This window comes from Heteronotia binoei, chromosome 15 (genome assembly GCF_032191835.1).
Source record: "Heteronotia binoei isolate CCM8104 ecotype False Entrance Well chromosome 15, APGP_CSIRO_Hbin_v1, whole genome shotgun sequence".
In the NCBI taxonomy this organism is placed as follows: Eukaryota; Metazoa; Chordata; class Lepidosauria; order Squamata; family Gekkonidae; genus Heteronotia; species Heteronotia binoei.
The window spans coordinates 63,536,551-63,559,433 of NC_083237.1; the positions used below are offsets into that span (position 1 = coordinate 63,536,551).

The window sequence follows — 22,883 nt, forward strand, 5'->3', positions numbered from 1 at the left end:
GCTGTGCGGGGCGGGCTCCCTTGGCCCTGGCCGGCCATGGCTCGCGGGGCGCGGGGGAGAGGAGGGCCAGGCGCCCGGCCGCTCGCGCCCCCGCCCAGCGCAGCAGCAGCAGCAAGAGCAGCAGCCAGAGGAGCCGCCGGGGCGCCCAGCTGAGCGCGGAGCAGGCAGGGGGCTGCAGCAGCAGCAGTGCCGCGGCGGGGAAGCCCCAGAGCCGCCACCTGCCCTGCCCTGCCCTGCCCGCCCGGGAGGGGGCTTCCTGCGCAGCTTCCTCTTTCGCGAGAGCGGCGCCGCCGGCATGGAGCGCCCGCCGGGCCCCGAGTCCCCTTGAAGGCGCCGAGGCCTGCCAGCGCCCGAGCACGTGTCGCCCCGAGAGCCCCGCGCCATGGGCAACGCGGCCAGCAGCGGCGGGGAGGCGCCGCCCGCCAAGGAGCTCAAGGGCCAGCCCGCCGCCGCCTCGCCGCTCCCCCCCAAGCAGCCGGCCGCCCCCAAGCAGCCCATGCCCGGCGCCGGCGAGCTCGAGGAGCGCTTCGCCCACGTCCTGGTGAGTCTCGCCCCTGCTCCGCGCGCGCCCTGCCGCCGCCCGGGAGAGCCAGTGGGGTGGAGGGGGGAAGGGCGCGGGCTCTTCCCTCGGGGAGCCGGGCTGCAGTCCCCGCTCCTCCGCTTGCACCTGCTGCAAGGGCCTTGGGGCAGCCAGAGCTATCCCAAGAGTTGTCCTTCAAAGGGCAGCTGCTGGGAGAGCTCTCTCAGCCCCGCCCACCTCACAGGGTGGACCTCAGAGCCGGTTTGGTGTAGTGCTTGAGTGTGTGGACTCTTCTCTGGGCGAACCGGGTTTGATTCCCCGCTTCTCCGCTTGCAGCTGCTGGAATGGCCTTGGGTCGGCCAGAGCTCTCTGATCTGGGAAAACCGGGTTGGATTCCCGCTCCTCCGCTTGCACCTGCTGCAATGGCCTTGGGGCAGCCAGAGCTATCCCAAGAGTTGTCCTTGAAAGGGCAGCTGCTGGGAGAGCTCTCTCAGCCCCACCCACCTCACAGGGTGGACCTGAGAGCCGGTTTGGTGTAGTGGTTGAGTGTGGGGACTCTTCTCTGGGCGAACCGGGTTGGATTCCCCGCTCCTCCGCTTGCACCTGCTGGAATGGCCTTGGGTCAGCCAGAGCTCTCTGATCTGGGAGAACCGGGTTGGATTCCCCCTTCTCCGCTTGCAGCTGCTGGAATGGCCTTGGGTCAGCCAGAGCTCTGGCAGAGGTTGTCCTTGAAAGGGCAGCTGCTGTGAGAGCCCTCTCAGCCCCACCCACTTCACAGGGTATCTGTTGTAGGGGGGGAAGGTAAAGGAGATTGTGAGCCGCTCTTTCTGAGTGGAGGGTGGGATATAAATCCAATATCTTCATTTACCTCACAGGGTGTCTGTTGTGGGGGAGGAAGGGAAAGGAGATTGTGAGCCGCTCTGAGACTCTTTGGAATGGAGGGCGGGATATAAATCCAGTATCTTCATCTACCTCACAGGGTGTCTGTTGTGGGTGAGGAAGGGAAAGGAGATTGTGAGCCGCTCTGAGACTCTTCGGAGTGGAGGGCAGGATATAAATCTAATATCTTCATCTACCTCACAGGGTGTGTGTTGTGGGGGAGGAAGGGAAAGGAGATTCTGAGCCGCTCTGAGACTCTTCTGAGCGGAGGGCGGGATATAAACCCAATATCTTCATCTACCTCACAGGGTGTCTGTTGTGGGGGAGGAAGGGAAAGGAGATTGTGAGCCGCTCTGAGACTCTTCGGAATGGAGGGTGGGATATAAATCCAACATCTTCATCTACCTCACAGGGTGTCTGTTGTGGGGGAGGAAGGGAAAGGAGATTGTGAGCCGCTCTGAGACTCTTCGCAGTGGAGGGCGGGATATAAATCCAATATCTTCACCTACCTCACAGGGTGTCTGTTGTGGGGGAGGAAGGGAAAGGAGATTGTGAGCCGCTCTGAGACTCTTCGGAGTGGAGGGCGGGATATAAATCCAATATCTTCATCTTCATTGGCACGGGGCTTTTGCGCTGCCTGGGTGGCACGCCTCGGTTCCTGGCAGGTGCCAAGCGGGAAAAACCAGAAGCCCGAGGAAGCTGGGGAGGAGGGCTATGGGGGGGTCTGGTGTGTCTCCTCCCTCCCCGTTCTGGAGCAGAGAGTCTGATCTAAGTTCAAGGTCTGCAACGATGGGGAGGGGGTGCGGATAGCTCCAGATATTTTCATCCAGATGGCGAGGGGGGTGCAGCTGGAGGTCTTTCTCAGAGGTTCCTCTGTTGCAAGGGTGGGGGTGGGGGGAAGAAGGCTGCTGCAAAAAGACAGAGCCCCCTCTCCCCAAATCCCCACGAGCGAGGCATCCGCCTCCAAGGCCCGTGGCCTCTGCAGTGCAGGTACTTTCAGGACCAGGCTTTGCCCCATCCCCCTTGGGTTTTCAGTCCTACCGAAAAGAGCACCTGGGGACGGTGATTGTTCTGTTCCAGAGAGAGACTGCACCAATCCTCAACCCATCTGCACCGGGGGGCCAGGAGACCAAAGAGCCCCACCGCACCCGTCAGAGAATCCCAGCTCGTTCCAGTCCCAGACCCGAATGGACTCTTTTCTTTCTTTTGCCCTTGGGGCGGCTGCCTCTGAGATTCTGGCCAAGGCTGCAGTCTTTGCTCACTGCTAGGAAATGCATTGGTCTGTGTGCTTTGCAAATGCTTTTTTTTTTGGGGGGGGGGAGGGATTGAGGATCCGTAGCCCTCAGGTCGAACGGTGTGGCGTGCATGGATGGCTCCTGCTTTATACGCCGAGAGGGTTGGGAACGTTGGAAGAGAGAGAACAGATGGGATGCAGGAAGGGAGATCTTCTCGGGTGGGGAAGTTGGATTTGCTCTTCTGCTTCTCCAGTTTGGTGTAGTGGTTAAGTGTGCGGACTCTTATCTGGGAGAACCGGGTTTGATTCCCCACTCCTCCACTTGCACCTGCTGGAATGGCCTTGGGTCAGCCATAGCTGTGGCAGAGGTTGTCCTTGAAAGGGCAGCTGCTGTAAGAGCTCTCTTAGCCCCACCCACCTCACAGGGTGTCTGTTGTGGGGGAGGAAGATAAAGGAGATTGTGAGCCGCTCTGAGACTCTTCGGAGTGGATGGCGGGATATAAATCCAATATCTTCATCTACCTCACAGGGTGTCTGTTGTGGGGGAGGAAAGTAAAGGAGATAGTGAGCCGCTCTGAGACTCTTCGGAGTGGAGGGCGGGATATAAATCCATTATCTTCATCTACCTCACAGGGTGTCTGTTGTGGGGGAGGAAGGTAAAGGAGATTGTGAGCCGCTCTGAGACTCTTCAGAGTGGAGGGCGGGATATAGCATAAGTCCAATATCTTCATCTACCTCACAGGGTGTCTGTTGTGGGGGAGGAAGGGAAAGGAGATTGTGAGCCGCTCTGAGACTCTTCGGAGTGGAGGGCGGGATATAAATCCAATATCTTCATCTACCTCACAGGGTGTCTGTTGTGGGGGAGGAAGGGAAAGGAGATGGTGAGCCGCTCTGAGACTCTTCGGAGTGGAGGGCGGGATATAGATCCAATATCTTCATCTACCTCACAGGGTGTCTGTTGTGGGGGAGGAAGGGAAAGGAGATTGTGAGCCGCTCTGAGACTCTTCGGAGTGGAGGGCGGGATATAAATCCAGTATCTTCATCTACCTCACAGGGTGTCTGTTGTGGGGGCGGGGAGGGAAAGGAGATTGTGAGCTGCTCTGAGACTCTTCGGAGTGGAGGGCGGGATATAAATCCAATATCTTCATCTACCTCACAGGGTGTCTGTTGTGGGGGGGGAAGGGAAAGGAGATTGTGAGCCGCTCTGAGACTCTTCCGAGTGGAGGGCGGGATAGAAATCCAATATCTTCATCTACCTCACAGGGTGTCTGCTGTGGGGGAGGAAGGGAAAGGAGATTGTTAGCCGCTCTGAGACTCTTCGGAGTGGAGGGCGGGATATAAATCCAATATCTTCTTCTTCTTCTTCCTTGCGGACAAATTATCCCCGAACATCTTCTACTCCTGTTATATTGGCAGGGTGCTTCGGGAGCAGTGAGGCAATACCCCGCCCCAAGCACACACACGTGAACGCCCACAACCCGTTCAGAGCATCGAGAACCACCACGTATAGGGGGCAAACTAGGACTGGCCGCAGTCAGTTTGTAAGGGGGGGGAGCATGCAGAACTTCTCAGGTGCAGTCCCTCGTAGCAGGGGGGGTGTCCACACTTGCTTAGCATGAGAGCCGCATAGAAAAAACGTCAGATGTTTGAGAGCCGCAAGACATGGACATCAGATGCTCGAGGGAGGGAAAGACGGAAAGGAAGCAACTTTAATTGCATTCTCCAAGCTGCCAGCTGGCCTGGCTTGGAAAATTGATTCAAGGAGAGAGATGCTTTCTACATATCGACCGATGGGGTTGTGGGGGCTTTGCGAACCACGCAATATGTGTGAAAGAGCCACATGTGGCTCCCGAGCCACAATTTGGCCTCCCCTTCCTTGTAGCATCTCTAGCTAAATGGAAGTGGTAGCCGGTGATCAGAAAAAGACCTTGGAGAGCCACTGCCAGTCTGAGGAGACAAGAAGAAGAAGAAGAAGAAGATATTGGATTTATATTCCGCCCTCCACTCCGAAGAGTCTCAGAGCGGCTCACAATCTCCTTTACCTTCCTCCCCCACAACAGACACCCTGTGAGGTGGGTGGGGCTGGAGAGGGCTCTCACAGCAGCTGCCCTTTCAAGGACAACCTCTGCCAGAGCTATGGCTGACCCAAGGCCATGCTAGCAGGTGCAAGTGGAGGAGTGGGGAATCAAACCCGGTTCTCCCAGATAAGAGTCCGCACACTTAACCACTACACCAAACCGGCTCTCCACACCAAACCGACTGACCTTCATGGACCAAGGGGGCCCCGATTCGGGATAAGGCCGCTTCATCTGTTCATTCCTGCCTCCCCTGTAAAAACTCACAACATGTCTTTGAGCCTGGCACTGTTTCTTAGCTTAGCCCACCTTCCAGGCTAATTCTGAGGGTAACAGGGGCAGGGGGACACCCACGAGCTCCCTCAGAGGAAGTGTGAGAGGAAAGATATATTATTAGATGAGCCAGTGTGGTGTGCCTGAAGCCAGGGGTGGTCGTTTCTCTAGATTCAGCAAGGCAACGGGGTGGCGGTGCTGTGATTCCATGCTAAAGACACAATTGTGTATGTTGCCCTGCGGTGTATGTATTTTTACATCTATGTATTTACACTGCAGTCGTGTATTTTTAAACCACTTCGGTGCATTTTTTTTTTAAAAGGTGTGCTCACACTTGGATACCATCAAATAAAACAGAGCATTTTTGAGAGCTTGGCCCTTGCCGAGGGAGGGGAGGAAGGGATGTGTGCAGGGGTTGAGGCTTGGGAGGGAAGCGACAGTTAAGCTGTTTCAAAACCAGGCAGACCAGAGAGACAAGCATCTATAATTAAACTGCAGTCGAAAACGGCTGCCAGGCGACAAAGGAAACTCACCGAAGAGATAACTCAGGACCCTATTCGAGGGCGACTTTTGACTGTAGATTTATTGAGTGGTAACAGGGTGGAGAATAAGGCGGAAGACACCTGACAGATGTGTTTGGATTGGGTTTGTCTCCAAAGGTGCAAGATCAGCAACACATCTGGCCCTTTCAGTAACATAACTTGGCCCTCTGCTACTCATTTCCGATCCAGAGGCGAGAAAAAGACCATATATTTATACCCCGCTCTTCTCTCTGAATCAGAGTCTCAGAGAGGCTCACAATCTCCTTTATCTTCTCCCCCCACAACAGACACCCTGCGAGGTGGGTGGGGCTGAGAGAGCTCTTACAGAAGCCGCCCTTTCAAGGACAGCTCTGCGAGAGCTATGGCTGACCCAAGGCCATTCCAGCAGCTGCAACTGGAGGAAGAAGAAATGCAGATTTATACCCCGCCCTTCTCTCTGAATCAGAGACTCAGAGAGGCTCACAATCTCCTTTATCTTCTTTCCCCACAACAGACACCCTGTGAGGTGGGTGGGACTGAGAGCTCTCACAGCAGCTGCCCTTTCAAGGGCAGTTCCTACGAGAGCTATGGCTGACCCAAGGCCATTCCAGCAGCTGCAAGTGGAGGAGTGGGGACTCAAACCCGGTTCTCCCAGATAAGAGAGCTCTGGCTGACCCAAGGCCATTCCAGCAGCTGCAAGTGGAGGAGTGGGGAATCAAACCAGGTTCTCCCAGATAGGAGAGCTCTGGCTGACCCAAGGCCATTCCAGCAGCTGCAAGTGGAGGAGTGGGGAATCAAACCCGGTTCTCCCAGATAAGAGTCTGCACACTTAACCACTACACCAAACTGGCTCTCTTATTAGAGCTATGGCTGACCCAAGGCCATTCCAGCAGCTGCAAGTGGAGGAGTGGGGAATCAAACCCGGTTCTCCCAGATAAGAGAGCTGTGGCTGACCCAAGGCCATTCCAGCAGCTGCAAGTGGAGGAGTCGGGAATCAAACCTGGTTCTCCCAGATTAGAGCTTACCCACTACACCAAACTACACCGCTACGCTACACTGGGGCACACAGTGGCTGTGGGACTTGCCAGCTTTGTAGATAGTAGGGTTGCCCCAGTGTGCCATCCCCCACCCCATACTCAAAGCGGGCAGAAAAGAAGACAGCCATGTTGCCCTTCATTGTGGAGCACTTTCTAGACGTGCCCCACAAACGTTCAGGGGCGGGTGTCTTTCTAACTTGCTGGGAGAGGTTAAGAATTGAACTGAAGCAGAGCTTATACACCCATGACTCCCCGCCCCCCCCCCATCCTGTCTTACTTTCCAGACGTAAGGGGGGCAGCGCACATAGTTCTCCCTTCCTCGGTTTCAAATGAGAGCCAGGTCTCTGCTGCAAAATCTGTTTTGAGGTCTCTTGGTTCAGCCGGGATCAGCGTTCCCTCTAAGCTGAGTTAGCGTGAGCTAGCGCACAGATTTTTAGCCTCCAGCTCGCAGGTTTTTGTCTTAGCTCAGGAAGGGTGGCCCCAGAGCGGACTAATTGATGCAGCAGCTCGTAACTTTGATGCCAGGAGCTCGCAACTTTAAATGCCAATAGCTCACAAAGTAGAATTTTTGCTCACAAGATTCTGCAGCTTAGAGGGAACATTAGCCGGGAGTATGGGAAGTAAGACAGTAGGTGAACACCGCCTTCTATCTGATAGTGTCCCCAACCAACCCCTGAAAGGGTGAGATTATCAGAAGGAAAGACTTTTCCGGTCAGAGATTGTGGCTTCTGGGTGGTCTTGGCCCCACTTTTCTTATAAGTACTTTTCTTATAAGAACTCGTGGGCATTCGATGAAATTGCTAAGAACTCGTGGGCATTCGATGAAATTGCTAAGAACTCGTGGGCATTCGATGAAATTGCTAAGAACTCGTGGGCATTCGAAATTGCTGAGCAGACAGGTTAAAACGGATAAAAGGAAGTACGTCTTCACCCAAAGGGTGATTAACATGTGGAATTCACTGCCACAGGAGGTGGTGGAGGCTACAGGCATAGCCACCTTCAAGAGGGGTTTAGATAAAAATATGGAGCAGAGGTCCATCAGTGGCTATTAGCCACAGTGTGTGTGTGTGTGTGTGTGTGTATATATATATATATAAGATTTTTTTGCCACTGTGACACAGAGTGTTGGACTGGATGGGCCATTGGCCTGATCTAACATGGCTTCTCTTATGTTCTTATAAGTAGAATTCAGGGATACACTGCTTTTGAACATGGAGGTTCTGTTTAGCTTTCGTGGGCATTTGTTCCACTAAGTTGTTGGGTTTTTTTTTTGTAAAATGTCTAGGCTACTGGCTTACTGAGAGAATGTATACAGTGATCTTTTAACCAATTTTAAAGTGACTTTTTAAAATGGTTGAAAGGGTTAAATCATAATCTTTTAAATTCTTTTTTTTTTTTGCTATTATAACCCTCAAGTCATCGAATTTTAACATGCAGATTCTTTGCAGGACTTTTTATAAGGTACTTTTAAGGTTGTTCTAGATGACTTGACTGAAATGTTCTGGTCAATGACTGCAATAATAAACTGAACTGAATGTATACAGTGCACCGTCAGCATTTAGAGAAATACAGCGTTTAGAGAAATACATTATAACACTATTATAATACATTATACATTATAAAACTATTACTGTTGATTTTTAACAGCGATGAAACAAAGGGATATTTACCCCCCTCCAAGCTCCGTTAAGGTCCCTGTAGGGATGGATAAGAGCCCCGTGGCGCAGAATGGTAAAGCTGCAGTACTGCAGTCAGAGCCCTCTGCTCATGATCTGAGTTTGATCCCAGTGAAAGCTGGTTCAGGTAGCTGGCTCCAGGTTGACTCAGCCTTCCATCCTTCTGAGGTCGGTCAAATGAGTCCCCAGCTTGCTGGGGGGAAAGTGTAGATGACTGGGGAAGGCAATGGCAAACCACCCCGTAAAAAGTCTGCCATAAAAACATTGTGAAAGCAACATCACCCCAGAGTCGAAAATGATTGTGCTTGCATAGGGGACTACCTTTACCTTTTTATGGATGGCTTAAGAGATTTTAGTTATGTCGACCTCCTATTTCCATGCTTCTCTTGCTCTTTTGGTCTCTCTGTCCTATAGACATATCTGTTTTTTTTTTCAGAAAGTAACGCAGAAGAGACTGGGTGCAGATCTAAGCTGCCCTAACCGTTAGGGAGGGACGGTGGCTCAGTGGTAGAGCATCTGTTTGGGAAGCAGAAGGTCCCAGGTTCAATCCCCGGCATCTCCAAAAAAGGGTCCAGGCAAAAAGGTGTGAAAAAACCTCAGTTTGAGACCCTGGAGAGCCGCTGCCAGTCTGAGAAGACAATACTGACTTTGATGGACCAAAGGTCTGATTCAGTATAAGGCAGCTTCATATGTTCATATGTCTAAGGGGAGTGATGGTGGCTCAGTGGTAGAGCATCTGCTTGGAAAGCAGAAGGTCCCAGGTTCAATCCCTGGCATCTCCAAAAAAGGGTCCAGGCAAATAGGTGTGAAAAACCTCAGCTGGAGAGCCATGAATGGGGCTGTGGCTCAGTGGTAGAGCATCTGCTCGGTAAGCAAAAGGTCCCAGGTTCAATCCCCGGCATCTCCAAAAAAGGGTCCAGGCAAATAGGTGTGAAAAAACCTCAGTTTGAGACCCTAGAGAGCCGCTGCCAGTCTGAGAAGACAAGACTGACTTTGATGGACCAAAGGTCTGATTCAGTATAAGACAGCTTCATATGTTCATATGTCTAAGGGGAGTGATGGTGGCTCAGTGGTAGAGCATCTGCTTGGGAAGCAGAAGGTCCCAGGTTCAATCCCCGGCATCTCCAAAAAAGGGTCCAGGCAAATAGGTGTGAAAAAACCTCAGCTTGAGACCCTGGAGAGCCGCTGCCAGTCTGAGAAGACAATACTGACTTTGATGGGCCAAAGGTATGATTTAGTAGAAGGCAGCTTCATATGTTCATATGAAGATGGGAGAATTTGTGGGCCACTTTGCACAATTTGTGTTGAAGATAAGATAAAGTGTCGCTGGAATAGATCCCGGTGGTTAGCCGTGTTGATCTGAAGGAACAGAACAAAGTTGGAGTCTAGTGGCACCTTGAAGACCAGCATGAAAACTTGGACAAATTAAACTTTGTGGATCTTCAAGGTACCCCGTGGACTCAGACTTTGTTCTGTCGCTTGGGACCAACACGGCTGCCCTCTGAAACTGCCGTTATCAGAATGCTTCCTTCCTCCTTCTTTCCTTTGCAACTGGCATTTCTCAAAAATGTGCAGGAGAGATGAGGTCACATACATCTTAAAGCTCTAGACAGAAAAGCCAAACCCACCTTGCAGGGTAAAAAAAGAAAAAAAAAAGCAGCAATATGCTAATAATAAACCCTTAAATTGGCAGTTTGCCACCCCCTTGCCTCACCTGGTAAATAGAGCCCGCTTTGGAGGAGGAAACCGAGACCTTGAATGAAAACGTCGCATCTCCGTTTCCTCTTGCTTACGTTTTGCTGAGCAATGTAAGAGGGAGAAGATCCAGGGCTGATTCAAGGTATGTTGCTGCTCCAGGTGGGGTAGTAGCCATAGTGGTAATGAATGCCAAGGGGTGGAGGGGGCAGTCCATGGCTGCTTGCCAAGCCCCTGTGAAGTCTCCTTGGCATTGCCCCATCCCACACCCAGAAATTGTCCCTGTTTCCCCCTTGTTTTTACTCTCTGCCATTTCTTTTTCTCCCTCCCCTTCACAACACTGTCTGTGCCCTCGCTCTCAGTCCCCTGCGGAGCCGGATTAACAAACAGGCTCAGACCTACGGGCCCCCACGCCTTTAGGGGCCCCAGGCCGGCTTCCCCCCCTGGTTTCCCACCTGCTTGCAGCCCTCCCAGCCTGCACGAGCAGCCAGCAACTGAGCTGCTCTTTGCCCGACTTGCCTGGCGTTACTGCCAAGTTTGCCTCTCTCTGCCTTTCTCCCACAGCTTAGTAAAAGGGGGCTTTTAAGAAGGTGCCTACAGGCTGCAGTAGGGGCCGTGGGCAGTGGGGCAGGCACTCAGACTCCGAGATAATTTGCGAGGGGCCCCCCAAGATTGCAACTGCCTAGGGGCCTCCACAGAGTTTAATCCGGCACCGGTCCCCTGAAATGGAAAGAGGTATCTATCAGCCAACAGACTGCTTCTGTGGCATTCTCTGTGGCTGGGGCAGAAGCCTGACTGGGCCAGTAATACTACCCAGCAGCCGCACAGAAAAGATCTGCGGCATTCTTGTGCCAGCAAGAACATTTCTCCCTATCTGAGCTGGGGATTTTGGGTTGGAGATTTTGGGGTGGAGCCTTTGCAGGGCAGAGGTTGGGGAGGGGAGGGACCTCTGTAGAAGAAGAAGATATTGGATTTATATCCCGCCCTCCACCCCAAAGAGTCTCAGAGCGGCTCACAATCTCCTTTACCTTCCTCCCCCACAACAGACACCCTGCGACGTGGGTGGGGCTGAGAGGGCTCTCACAGCAGCTGCCCTTTCAAGGACAACCTCTGCCAGAGCTATGGCTGACCCAAGGCCATGCCAGCAGGTGCAAGTGGAGGAGTGGGGAATCAAACCTGGTTCTCCCAGATAAGAGTCCGCACACTTAACCACTACACCAAACTGTAGGGTAAAAGACCATCGCGTCTGTCCTCCAAAGCAGCCATTTTCTCCAGGGGGACCTGCTCTTGGTGGTCCGGAGATCTATTGTAATAGTGGGAGATCTCCAGGTGGCATCTGATGGTTGGCAATCATTTAGTAAAATGATGGTGACTTTACATGTGCTGAATTCCTGCGTATGTAAGTCTCGCTAAAGTGTAGCTGACTGGGGAAGGCAATGGCATAACACCCTGTAAAAAGTCTGCCAAGAAAAGACTGTGATGTGGGCGTAATGGAGGCAGAAAATCTTCACTATCAAGAAAGATTAGAGAGGCTAGGGCCCTTTAGCTTAGAGAAATGACAATTGATGAGTGACGTGGCAGAGGTTTACAAAATCATGCATGGGGAAAAGAAGGTAGAGAAAGAAGTCCTTTTCTCCCTTTCTCACAGTACAAGTACTTGTGGGCATTCCATGAAATTAATGAGCGGGAGGCTTAGAACCGATCAAAAGGAGATACCTCTTCACCCAAGGAGTAATTCACACGTGGAATTCACTGCTGCAGGAAGTGGCGGAGGCTACAAGCATAGACAGCTTCAAGAGGGGTCTGGATAAACATCTGGAGCAGAGGTCCATCAGTGGCTGTTAGCCACAAGTTATAGATGGAACACTGTCTTTTGGGGCAGTGATGCTCTGTCTTCTTGGTGCTTGGGGGGCCACAGTGGGGGAGCTTCTGGAGTTCTGATTCCACTGATGGACCTGTTGATGGCACCTGGCTTTTTTGGCTATTATGTGTCACAGAGTGTTGGCCTGGATGGGCCATTGGCCTGATCCAACGTGGCTTCTCTTATGTTCTTCTGTGACACAGAGTGTTGGACTGGATGGGCCACTGGCCTGATCCAATATGGCTTCTCTTATGTTCTTCTGTGACACAGAGTGTTGGCCTGGATGGGCCACTGGCCTGATCCAACATGGCTTTTCTTATGTTCTTCTGTGACACAGAGTGTTGGACTGGATGGGCCACTGGCCTGATCCAACATGGCTTCTCTTATGTTCTTATGTGACACAGAGTGCTGGACTGGAGGGGCCACTGACCTGATCCAACGTGGCTTCTCTTATGTTCTTATGTGACACAGAGTGTTGGACTGGAGGGGCCATTGGCCTGATCCAACACGGCTTCTCTTATGTTCTTCTGTGACACAGAGTGCTGGACAGGAGGGGCCTTTGGCCTGATCCAACATGGTTTCTCTTATGTTCTTATGTGTGACGCAGTGTGTTGGCCTGGATGGGCCACTGGCCTGATCCAACATGGCTTCTCTTCTGTTCTTCTGTGACACAGAGTGTTGGATTGGATGGACCATTGGCCTGATCCAACAGGGCTTCTCTTATGTTCTTCTGTGACACAGAGTGTTGGCCTGGATGGGCCATTGGCCTGATCCAACATGGCTTCTCTCATGTTCTAATGTTCTTAATTATCTGGATTTACGCATACTGTTAAGATGCCATGGCCAGGTGAATTTCTGTTTGGGAAGGGACTTGTGCATAAGCCAGCTGTTCAACATATGTGGCCCTGAAAATTCAGCAAGTCTGTGGTGTAAAGAATACCCCAATGGTAGGCAAGGTCCCATCTGAGAGGATCAAGAAGGAAAAAAAATACCTGGCAGTGAGTTCCACAGATCCCCTTAATGGCCTTGAGTGCTAAGGGTTCCTCTATCCACTCCTGGTGTTACAAACCTGGGGCTGAGCAGATTGGGCATTAACATAACAAATGTGTAACATTTTGAACTCAGATATCTGCTCTTCTTGAAAACCTGTTTCGGATCCTCATGGGGAGCCAGTTTGGTGTAGTGGTTAAGTGTGCAGACTTACTAGGAGAACTGAGTTTGATTCCCCACTCCTCCACTGGCAGCTGCTGGAATGGCCTTGGGTCAGCCATAGCTCTTGCAGAACTGTCCTTGAAAGGGCAGCTTCTGGGAGAGCTCTCTCAGCCTCACCTACCTCATAGGGTGTCTTATTGTGGGGGAGGAAGATAAAGGAGATTGTGAGCCGCTCTGAGGTTCAGAGTGGAGGGCAGGGTATAAATCCAATATCTTCTTCTCAGTTCCCTCAGTGGTAAGAAAGGCAAATGTTTGCATACAGAAAGCTATCAATACAAAATGTGGCTTGTTTTGGGAAAGCCTCCTTGCATTACTGTGGAATATTCCCTCACTCACTGTAAGACATCCTCTGTTTGAAATTGTGACCTTTTCCCTCCCTGAAAATCATAGCCTAGTAGACTATTCCAGAGATGTCCCGGAGAAGTCTCCTCCCACTGGAGGTCTGCCAAAGTCTGTGCCTGAGTCATGCCCGCCATTTTAAAATTTAAATAGGCTTTTAGTTGTGTGAAGGATATTTCAGTGTTTATCTTTATTTGATGTGCTGCAATGTTTGTGCTTTGTAGGGGCAGGGGAGGGGATTTCCTTAGGTTTGCCAGGTCGTACCTTGCTGCTGGCGGGGGGACCCTGGACCCGGACGGGGAGCCTTCTGCGAGTCTCCTAGAAGTGATGTCATGCACGATGCTCTAAGTTTTGGGCTATAGAGTTCGCCCAAAACCCAGAGCGTCATTAACAACATCGGCAACATGATGACATCACTTCCGAGCATGGCTTTTTTGGTAGAAAAGGCCCAGCAGGAGCTCATTTGCATGTTAGGCCATACCCCCTGCTGTCACCATTGTTTCGCATTAGGCTTTTTATAGAAAAGGCCCAGCAGGAATTCATTTGCATATTAGACCACACCCCCTGACACCAAGCCAGCCGGAACTGCGTTCCTGTGCGTTCCTCCCTGCTTCCGAGTGATGTCATTGTGTCAGGGACGTTGCACCACAATGCCCCTGTTCGGGGGGGGGGGTTCCCCTGCTAGGAGCCCCGTGGCGCAGAGTGGAAAGCTGTAGTACTGCCGTCCAAGCCCTGCTCACGCCTTGAGTTCCATCCCAGCGGAAGCTGGTTTCAGGTAGCTGGCTGGACTGGGGGTCTGGCTTTCTGGTCTACTTAATTAATCTCACTTTTTAACCCCATTGATATTCTGTTGGCCTTCTACGGCATAGATCGCCCCCTTTACTCCTCAGAACGGCCTTGGGAGGCAAGTTAGGCTGAAGGGTACGGCCTGGTCCAAAGCTACCCAAAGAGCTTCATGGCTAGCCTTCATGAATTTGAACCTCAGACTCTCTCACTCCAAGCCCAGTACTGCCCAGTAGAAGGGTCCCCAACCCTTTTGAGCCTGAGAGCACATTTGGAATTCTAACATGGCGTGGTTAGAATGGCTGCCACATCTACCTCACAGGGTGTCTGTTGTGTGGCGGGGGGGGGGGGGAGGTAAAGGAGATTGTGACTGCTCTGAGACTGAGATTCAGAGTATAGGGCCGGATATAAATCCACTATCTTCTTCTAAAATGGCTTCTGCAGGAGGCGGAGCCAGCCACGAAACAATTGCCACAGCTTCACTCCGGTAACACAGTGCAGATCATTGCGCTGTGTTGGCAGCTGCTGACAAAGCAATATTTTGTAAAGATCTACACAGCCAGTCAAATCTCCAAGACTCAGATCACAAGCTTTGCTGAGCAAAAGCCCTACCTGAGCCCACCCACTTCCTAAAGACGTTTAGTGGGCACCACAGTGCCCTGGGACGCCATGTTGAGGGACCCCTCATACTGGTTCTCAAATGTGACTGTTATCTTCTGGAATCCTTGGGGCTGTGAAAAGAATCCCTCCCGACACTGAGAGTATATCGTCCAACTCTCCCCAGGCCTGTCTGCTGTAACAGCCCTGGCCTCCTAGAAGCCAGGAACCCTTTGGCAGTCAGGTGCAGCCTGTTTACAGCCCAAGAAAGACTTGGCGTTCCGAGCCTGCTGGAGGAGAGATGTGGCTCGCTTAATGCCCTTGGCAGAAGCTGGGCTGAAAAATGGCAAAAGCCCTTTCCCGGCTAAAGTCAGCCTTGGAAATCCCTCGCCCAGAGCTGCCAGCAGCATCCCGGATGCAAACTCCCCTTTTGTTTCCAGAGAATTTTAGAGGTCTGAGAGGTAGATTGTTTCCCTTTTGGGTGAATGACCCTCCTGCAACTTTTCAGTCTCTTCCAGCTCCTGGTTGGTTGCTTACCTTCTGGATTGTGGCATTAAAAGTGTTGCTTCTCAAGGTTTCCCTCAGTTGTGTTATTGACTACTGAGAGCCAGTGTGATGTAATGGTTAAGGGAAGAAGAAGAAGAAAAGATGATGATGATGATGATGATGATGATGATGATGATGATGATGATATTGGATTTATATCTTGCCCTATACTCTGAATCTCAAGAGTCTCAGAGTGGCTCACAATCTCCTTTACTTCCCCCCCCCCACCCACAACAGACACCCTGTGAGGTGGGTGGGGCTGAGAGAGCTCTCCCAGAAGCTGCCCTTTCAAGGACAACTCTGCGAGAGCTATGGCTGACCCAAGGCCATTCCAGCAGCTGCAAGTGGAGGAGTGGGGAATCAAACTCAGTTCTCCTAGATAAGTCTGCACACTTAACCACTACACCAAGTGGAGGAGTGAGGAATCAAACCCGGCTCTCCCAGATAAGAGTCCGTGCACTTAATCACCACACTGAACTGGCATCACTAGACTTTGCGAGACCCAGGTTCGAATCCCTGCTCGTGCCATGAAAGCTGGCTGGGTGACCTTGGGCCAGTCTCATACCCTCTCAGCCTGGCCTGCCTCACAAGGTTGTTATGTGCCGGGCTTTTTTTGCAGTAGGATCTCCTTTGCATATTAGGCTACACCCCCCTGATGTAGCCAATTCTCCAGGAGCTTACAAGGCTTTTCTTACAGGGCGTACTGTAAGCTCCAGGAGGACTGACTACATCAGAGGGGTGTAGCGGCTAGCCCAATGTGCAAAGGAGTTCCTGCTACAAAAAAAGGCCCTGGTTGTGAGGATAAAACAGAGGAAAGGAGAATGATGTAAGCCACGTTGGGTTCCCATTGGGGAGAAAGGCTGGGTACAAATGAATAAAATTAAATAAATTTTTAAAAAGCAAAGCATTGCTGAGGCCCTGCAAGAACTGAGTTGGTCAGGATTGAATTTAATCTCCCAGCACTGTAGTTAGCTTCATTGCATTTCAGTTTAGATATTTTTTAAAAGTATGATGTTAATCCTCATGACTTAAGAAAAAAAATTTCGGAAAAAAACCGGAGAAGTTTTGAATAGCGGTTCTTCGGTTGTACTGTCAAAATGCAGAGCTCAAAACGCTGAGAAATGGTCGCCCAAATTCTGTATCAAGGAAAAAAACAGGCCGATTTCCCACTCCCCTTATGCTGCTCTCACCGTGTTCGTCTTCTCAGCGCAGCTTCCTTCCGATTTCCCACTATCTGCCCCCGGGGTTGCAGCAAGGATTGGTGTTTTTGCGCAGCAAACAGAAACCGCTAAAAACCAGTTTCTGTTTGCTGTGCAAAAACGTCAATCCTTGCTGCAGCCCTGGGGCAAATAGTGGGAAATAGGAAGGAAGCCGCGCGGAGAAGACGAACGTGTTGAGAGCGGCGTAAGGTGAGTGCGAAATCGGTCGTAGTTGTACAGGCTCGATAAAATGCACAAATTAAGTCTTTGAGTATTAGTTTGCCATAGTTTTGCTCTGCTTCTTCTTGACCCCTCTCTTTAGGACTGGGAGCTGCAGAGCTCCTTCTCCTGAGAAAGGGGAAATTTTCTTACGCTGGCCCTTCTGCCACTGGAGATTTCCCCAAGAGGTGCCCAGGCCGTTGCAAGCCTGCCTTTGGAGCCAGGAGGATTAGAAACCTGCTTTGAGAAGGGAAAGCGTTCTGAGATCAAATGCTGTGCTGCCCCCTTGCTGGCTTTGCCCCCTAGGGCCTCTCTGTGGTTGTAAAACGCATCATGGGTTCCTTTTTGATAATCCAGGTTGGGAACTTGCCTAACTCTGGGGGGCCCTTTTCACAGGACCAGCCATCCAGATACTTTCTGAGGTTTGCAAGTTGTTGAGCAGGATCGCTCCCTGTGTCTGACTTAGGGTTGCCAATCCCCAGGTGGGGGCAGGGGATCCCCCGGTTTGGAGGCCCTCCCCCTGCTTCAGGGTCATCAGAAACCGGGGGGAGGGGAGGGAAATGTCTGCTGGGAACTCTGTTATTCCCTATGGAGATTTATTCCCATTCCCATAGAAAATCATGGAGAATTGATCTGCGGGTATCTGGGGCTCTGGGGGCTGTTATTTGGGGTAGAGGCACCAAATTTTCAATAAACCATCTAGTGCCTCTCCCCAAAATACCCCCAAGTTTCAAAAAGATTGGACCAGGGGGTCCAATTCTATGAGCCCCCAAAGAAGGTGCCCCTATCCTTCATTATTGCCGTCCCTTTAAATGTGATGGCCAGAACTCCCTTTGGAGTTCAATGATGCTTGTCACAGCTTTGATCTTGGCTCCACCCCTAATGTCTCCTGGCTCCACCTCCAAAGTCCCCAGATATTTCTTGAATTGGATTTGGCAACCCTAGTCTGACTGTCAGATTCCATGTCCATAGATCCAAGATGGGCAGGGCTTTTTTTGAGCAGTAATGCAGAGGAAAGCAGTTCCAGCTGGCTCGGCGTGCTAGTATGCAAATGAGTTCCTGCTGGACTTTTTCTACAAAAAGCCCTGTGAAAATATGGTGACATCAGGGGGTGGGGCCTAATAAGCAAATGAGTTCCTGCTGGACCCTGTGTTCAACAGTTGTGACATCAGGAGGTCCATAGATCCAGAGGAGCAGTTCCAGCTGACTTGGCGTCTAGGGATGTGGCCTAGTATGCAAATGAGTTCCTGCTGGGCTTTCCCTACAAAAAAGCTCAGCGTGAAACAATGGCGCTATTAGGGGGTGTGGCTTAATATGCAAATAAGTTCCTGCTGGGCTTCTCCTGCAAAAAGCCCAGTGTGAAACAATGGTGACATCAGGGAGTGTGGCCTAATAAGCAAATGAGTTCCTGCTGGGCTTTTCCTACAAAAAAAGCCCAGTGTGAAACAATGGTGATGCCAGGGGGTGTGGCCTAATAAGCAAATGAGTTCCAGCTGGACTTTCACTACAAAAAAGCCCTGTGTGAAACAATGGTGATGTCAGGGGTGTGGCCTAATAGGCAAATGAGTTACTGCTGGGCTTTTGTGAAACAATGGTGATGTCAGGGGGTGTGCCCTAATAGGAAAATGGTTTCCTGCTGGCCTTTTCCAGATGGGTGGTCGTGTTAGTCTGTCTGTAGCAGTAGGACACAGCAAGAGCCCAGCAAGCACCTTAAAGACTTACAAAATTTGTGGCGTCTTTTGGGAGTCGCTGCTCATTACTCAAAAAAGCTCCTACCCTGTCACAGTTTTTGTTAGTTTTTTAAGGTGTAGCTGGACTCTTACACTTTTCTACTGCAAAATCCCCTCAGTGTTAAGCACTTCGTCTGGGGATTTCCCAATGCTAAGACGGATCTGGTTTCCAGGTTTCCCCGGCAAGCTTCATCCTTCCTACATAGCCACTTAATTTTTACCCTCCTTTCCTCTCAGCGTGAAATGAGTTTCTGACTCAGTCAAGGTCAAAGCCAGCACCGGCCTGAACTGTCCATCCCAAAATAGCTTATATGATTTTTTTCTGTGCCAGTGCCAGGCAATTTCATTCAGTTTGGGAGGGGGAAAGATAGGAGAGCACCCCCCTGGGGCTAGCGGCAAGGTATTAAAGAGAGCCCCGGAGGCCGCAGATCACAACCGTCTTTAAATCTATTATCTGTGACTTTTTGAAAATACCAAAAGGGACGGGGGGGGGGGGGAGAGACCAATTCCACATTTAGCACTTGGCTCCCTTCTGTGTGGAGCTCTTCATGGCTGCTCTTTTTTTCTGGATTCTGCATTAGCATTTCTGAATTCTGCAATAGCATTAGCAGTTCTGGATTCTGCATTAGCATTTCTGAAGCATTTCTCCCTACCCCACACAAACTCGAGAGCTGAGAACAAGACCGGACAGAGGCTAATGAAGAATCTGTGTGTGTGTGTGTGTGAGAGAGAGAATTTTATATTCTTTTTACATTCCTCATTTGGAGTGCTGTGTACAGTTCTGGTCACCACACCTCAAAAAAGATATTATAGCATTGGGGAAAGTGCAGAAAACGGCAACTAGAATGATTAAAGGGTTGGAACACTCTCCCTATGAGGAAAGGTTGGAATGCTTGGGCCTCTTTAGCTTGGAGAAACATCGACTGAGCGGGTGGCGTGATAGAGGTTTACAAGATTATGCACAGGATAGAGAAGGTAGAGAAAGAAGTACTTTTCTCTCTTTCTCACAATACAAGAACTCGTGGACATTCAATGAGATTCCTGAGCAGTCAGGTTAGAACGGATAAAAGGAAGTACTTCTTCACCCAAAGGGTGATTAACACATGGAATTCACTGCCACAAGAGGTGGTGGCAGCTGCCAACATAGACAGCTTCAAGAGAGGGTTGGATAAACATCTGGAGCAGAGGTCCATCAGTGGCTATTAGCCACAGAGTATTGTTGGAACTCTGTTTGGGGCAGTGATGCTCCAGATTCTTGGTGCTTGGAGGGGGCAACAGTGGGAGGGCTTCTAGTGTCCTGACCCCACTGATGGACCTCCTGATGCACCTGCCTTTTTGGTCACTGTGTGACAGAGTGTTGGACTGGATGGGCCATTGGCCTGATCCAACATGGCTTCTCTTATGTTCTTATGTGACACAGAGTGTTGGACTGGATGGGCCATTGGCCTGATCCAACATGGCTTCTCTTATGTTCTTCTGTGACACAGAGTGTTGGACTGGATAGGCCATTGGCCTGATCCAACATGGCTTCTCTTATGTTCTTCTGTGACACAGAGTGTTGGACTGGATGGGCCATTGGCCTGATCCAACATGGCTTCTCTTATGTTCTTCTGTGACACAGAGTGTTGGACTGGATGGGCCATTGGCCTGATCCAACATGGCTTCTCTTATGTTCTTCTGTGACCCAGAGTGTTGGACTGGATGGGCCACTGGCCTGATCCAATGTGGCTTCTCTTATGTTCTTCTGTGACACAGAGTGTTGGACTGGATGGGCCATTGGCCTGATCCAACATGGCATCTCATGTTTATTTATTTATTTATTTATCTGGGATTTATATCCCGCCCTTCCCATCGAGTGGCTCAGGGCGGCTTACAACATATGTAAAACTAACATAAAAATAAATTACACTATAAAATTAACATTCTTATGTTCTTATGTTCTCCCCTGAATGGGGGCTATGGGGTTGGAAGAGACTGAGTCCCAATTCTGTTCCCCAAAGGAATTAATCTTCCTCCACCATCCCAATGAGAGTCCAATGAGAAAAGACAACTGCAGAGCCCAGGTAGGGTTGCCAACCTCCAGGTGACCCCTGGAGATCTCCCGCTTATTAAAGCTGATCTCCAAATGACCAGGGTCAGTTCCCTTGGAGAAAATGGCTGCTTTGGAAGGTGGAGTCTATGGCACTGGACCCTGATGGGGTTCCTTCCCTCCCCCAAAGCTCTCGCTCCCCGGGCTCCACCCTCCAGAGCTGGCCTGTAAGACGGAACTCTTCCGTCAGGCTTTTAATTAATCCAGCAGTCTTCCTTTGAAAGTCATCATTTCCCCCAGCATTTCACCATTACGGTGTTATATTATGCTACTAACCATCAGCCGCATACTATTTACCGCCTGTGTCTGTGTTGCTCCTGTTTTGTAATGCCTGTCTTGTGATATTATTTTAACTCTGTTGTTTTATTGTTTTAAGCCGCCCCAAGCCAACTTGCGGGATAGGGCGGGAGATAAATCTAAAAATTACATCAAATTAAAATTAAATTGTGCAGTCCAGGAAGTGAGAAGCGGCTCCCCTGTTAATTGAGGTTACTGGTCTTCAGCTTTCACACCAGCGTATTAATTGATTGAATTTAAGCCTATTTCCTTTTTCTGCAGTGAGAAGGCACTTCCTGTTCAGCCCACGACTGCTGGTTGCTAAAAGGGGAAGCCATTCTTAGCACTCCCTTATTCGATCCTATTGCAGTAGCACCCAAAACCAAAATAGCTTAAAACAACTGGGAGAGACTGAGTCCCAATTCTGTACCCCAAAGGAATTAATCTTCCTCCACCAACCCAATGAGAGTCCAATGAGAAAAGGCAACTGCAGAGCCCAGTTAGGGTTGCCCTAAAGGAGAGGCTTTAACTGGCAGACCCACCTTTTAAAAAGTGGGCCCTGTTCATGCATCCATAGCCAAAAGTTCAGCTCACTGCTCTCCTAGTTGAACCAAACACAGAGCACCTAATGCTGCGTCTGAAAGAAGACAGATGTTTTGTCAAAGTGTCAACCGACACGTGGTGACCCCAACCAGTTCAGTTATGTGTTCAGTTATGCATGCCAGCCTCCAGGGGGGGACCTGGAGATCCCCCTCCCCCCCGGAATTACAGCTCATCTCCAGACTGCAGAGATCTGATCCTTTGGAGAAAATGGCCGCTTGGTGGACTTCGTGGCCTTGTACCCCATTGAAGTCCCTGTTCTCTCTAGGTTCAACCCCCAAATGTCCAGGAGTTTCTGAACTTGAAATCTGGCAACCCCACTCCCTGTTCCCTGCCGTTGGCATAGGGTTGCCAAGTCCAATTCAAGAAATATCTGGGGTACAAGATATTTTAATTAATCCAGCAGTCTTCCTTTGAAAGTCATCATTTTCCCCATCAGGAGAGCCAGTTTGGTGTAGTGGTTAAGTGTGCGGACTCTTATCTGGGAGAACCGGGTTTGATTCCCCACTCCTCCACTTCCACCTGCTGGAATGGCCTTGGGTCAGCCATAGCCCTGGCAGAGGTTGTCCTTGAAAGGGCAGCTGCTGTAAGACCCTTCTCCAGCCCCACCCACCTCACAGGGTGTCTGTTGTGGGGGAGGAAGGTAAAGGAGATTGTGAGCCGCTATGAGACTCTTCAGAGTGGAGGGTGGGATATACCATAAATCCAATATCTTCTTCTTCTTCTTTTAGATGCCTTCCCTCCACTGGAAATAATGAGGGATAGGGGCACCTTCTTTGGGGGCTCATAGAACTGGACCCCTTGGTCCAATCTTTTTGAAACTTGGAGAGTACTTTGGGGAGAGTCACTGGCTGCTATGCTGAAAATGTGGTGCATCTATCTCAAAAAACAGCACTCCAGATATCCGTGGATCAATTCTCCATTATACCCTATGGGAATCTGTCTCCGTAGCGAATAATGAGTGCCCAGCAGACATCCCCCCTCCCCCGCTTTCTGATGACCCTGTTACAATTGTGCAACATTGTGATGTATTTTATGACACTATAGAATTGTTGTAGCACCACAAGTCTACTGGATTCGGAAAGTGTTCTGATTTGTGGACAGTAGCAACATCGCGCACGGGATGGTTATCAAACTGCATGTTTGTACTGTAAAATTGTTGTGACTATATATTACACTGAGAGTATTTTGTTGTTCTTCCCACCTGGGATCTGGCAACCTTATGTTCAAGTCCAGACACTACTAAGCACATCTGTGTAATGATTATCATAAGTCAATATAAATTCTATTTCTAGAAATCAATGCGCTTGTTTGATAGAATTTATATTGGCATAAGCATTACACCGTTGCGTATAGTGCTTCGACTAGACTCGCACTGTGATCCCTCAGCGTTCATAGACTGTAACCTGTTCAAGGCCAGGAGATGAGCCGAGATGGTTTGCCATTGCTTTCCTCTGTGTAGGAGAAAAGATTGCCTTGGTGGTCTCCCATCCAGATCCTAACTGTGGCTGACCTTGGTTAG

At 50.4% G+C, this 22,883-nt stretch overlaps 1 protein-coding gene and 1 non-coding gene across 3 annotated transcripts in view; both read left to right on the forward strand.

Moving 5' to 3' along the window:
* The first annotated feature begins 382 nt into the window (after nt 1-382).
* FMNL1 (formin like 1) overlaps nt 383-22,883 on the forward strand; it is a 136,126-nt gene continuing 113,625 nt past the window's right edge. For both annotated transcript variants that reach the window (XM_060256017.1, XM_060256018.1), the window contains exon 1: nt 383-541. In XM_060256017.1, coding sequence (XP_060112000.1) covers nt 383-541 — 159 coding nt within the window. The remainder of the gene's footprint in view (nt 542-22,883) is intronic.
* Nucleotides 8,923-8,997, forward strand: TRNAS-GGA (transfer RNA serine (anticodon GGA)). The gene has a single exon. It is a non-coding gene; the product is annotated as a tRNA-Ser (tRNA).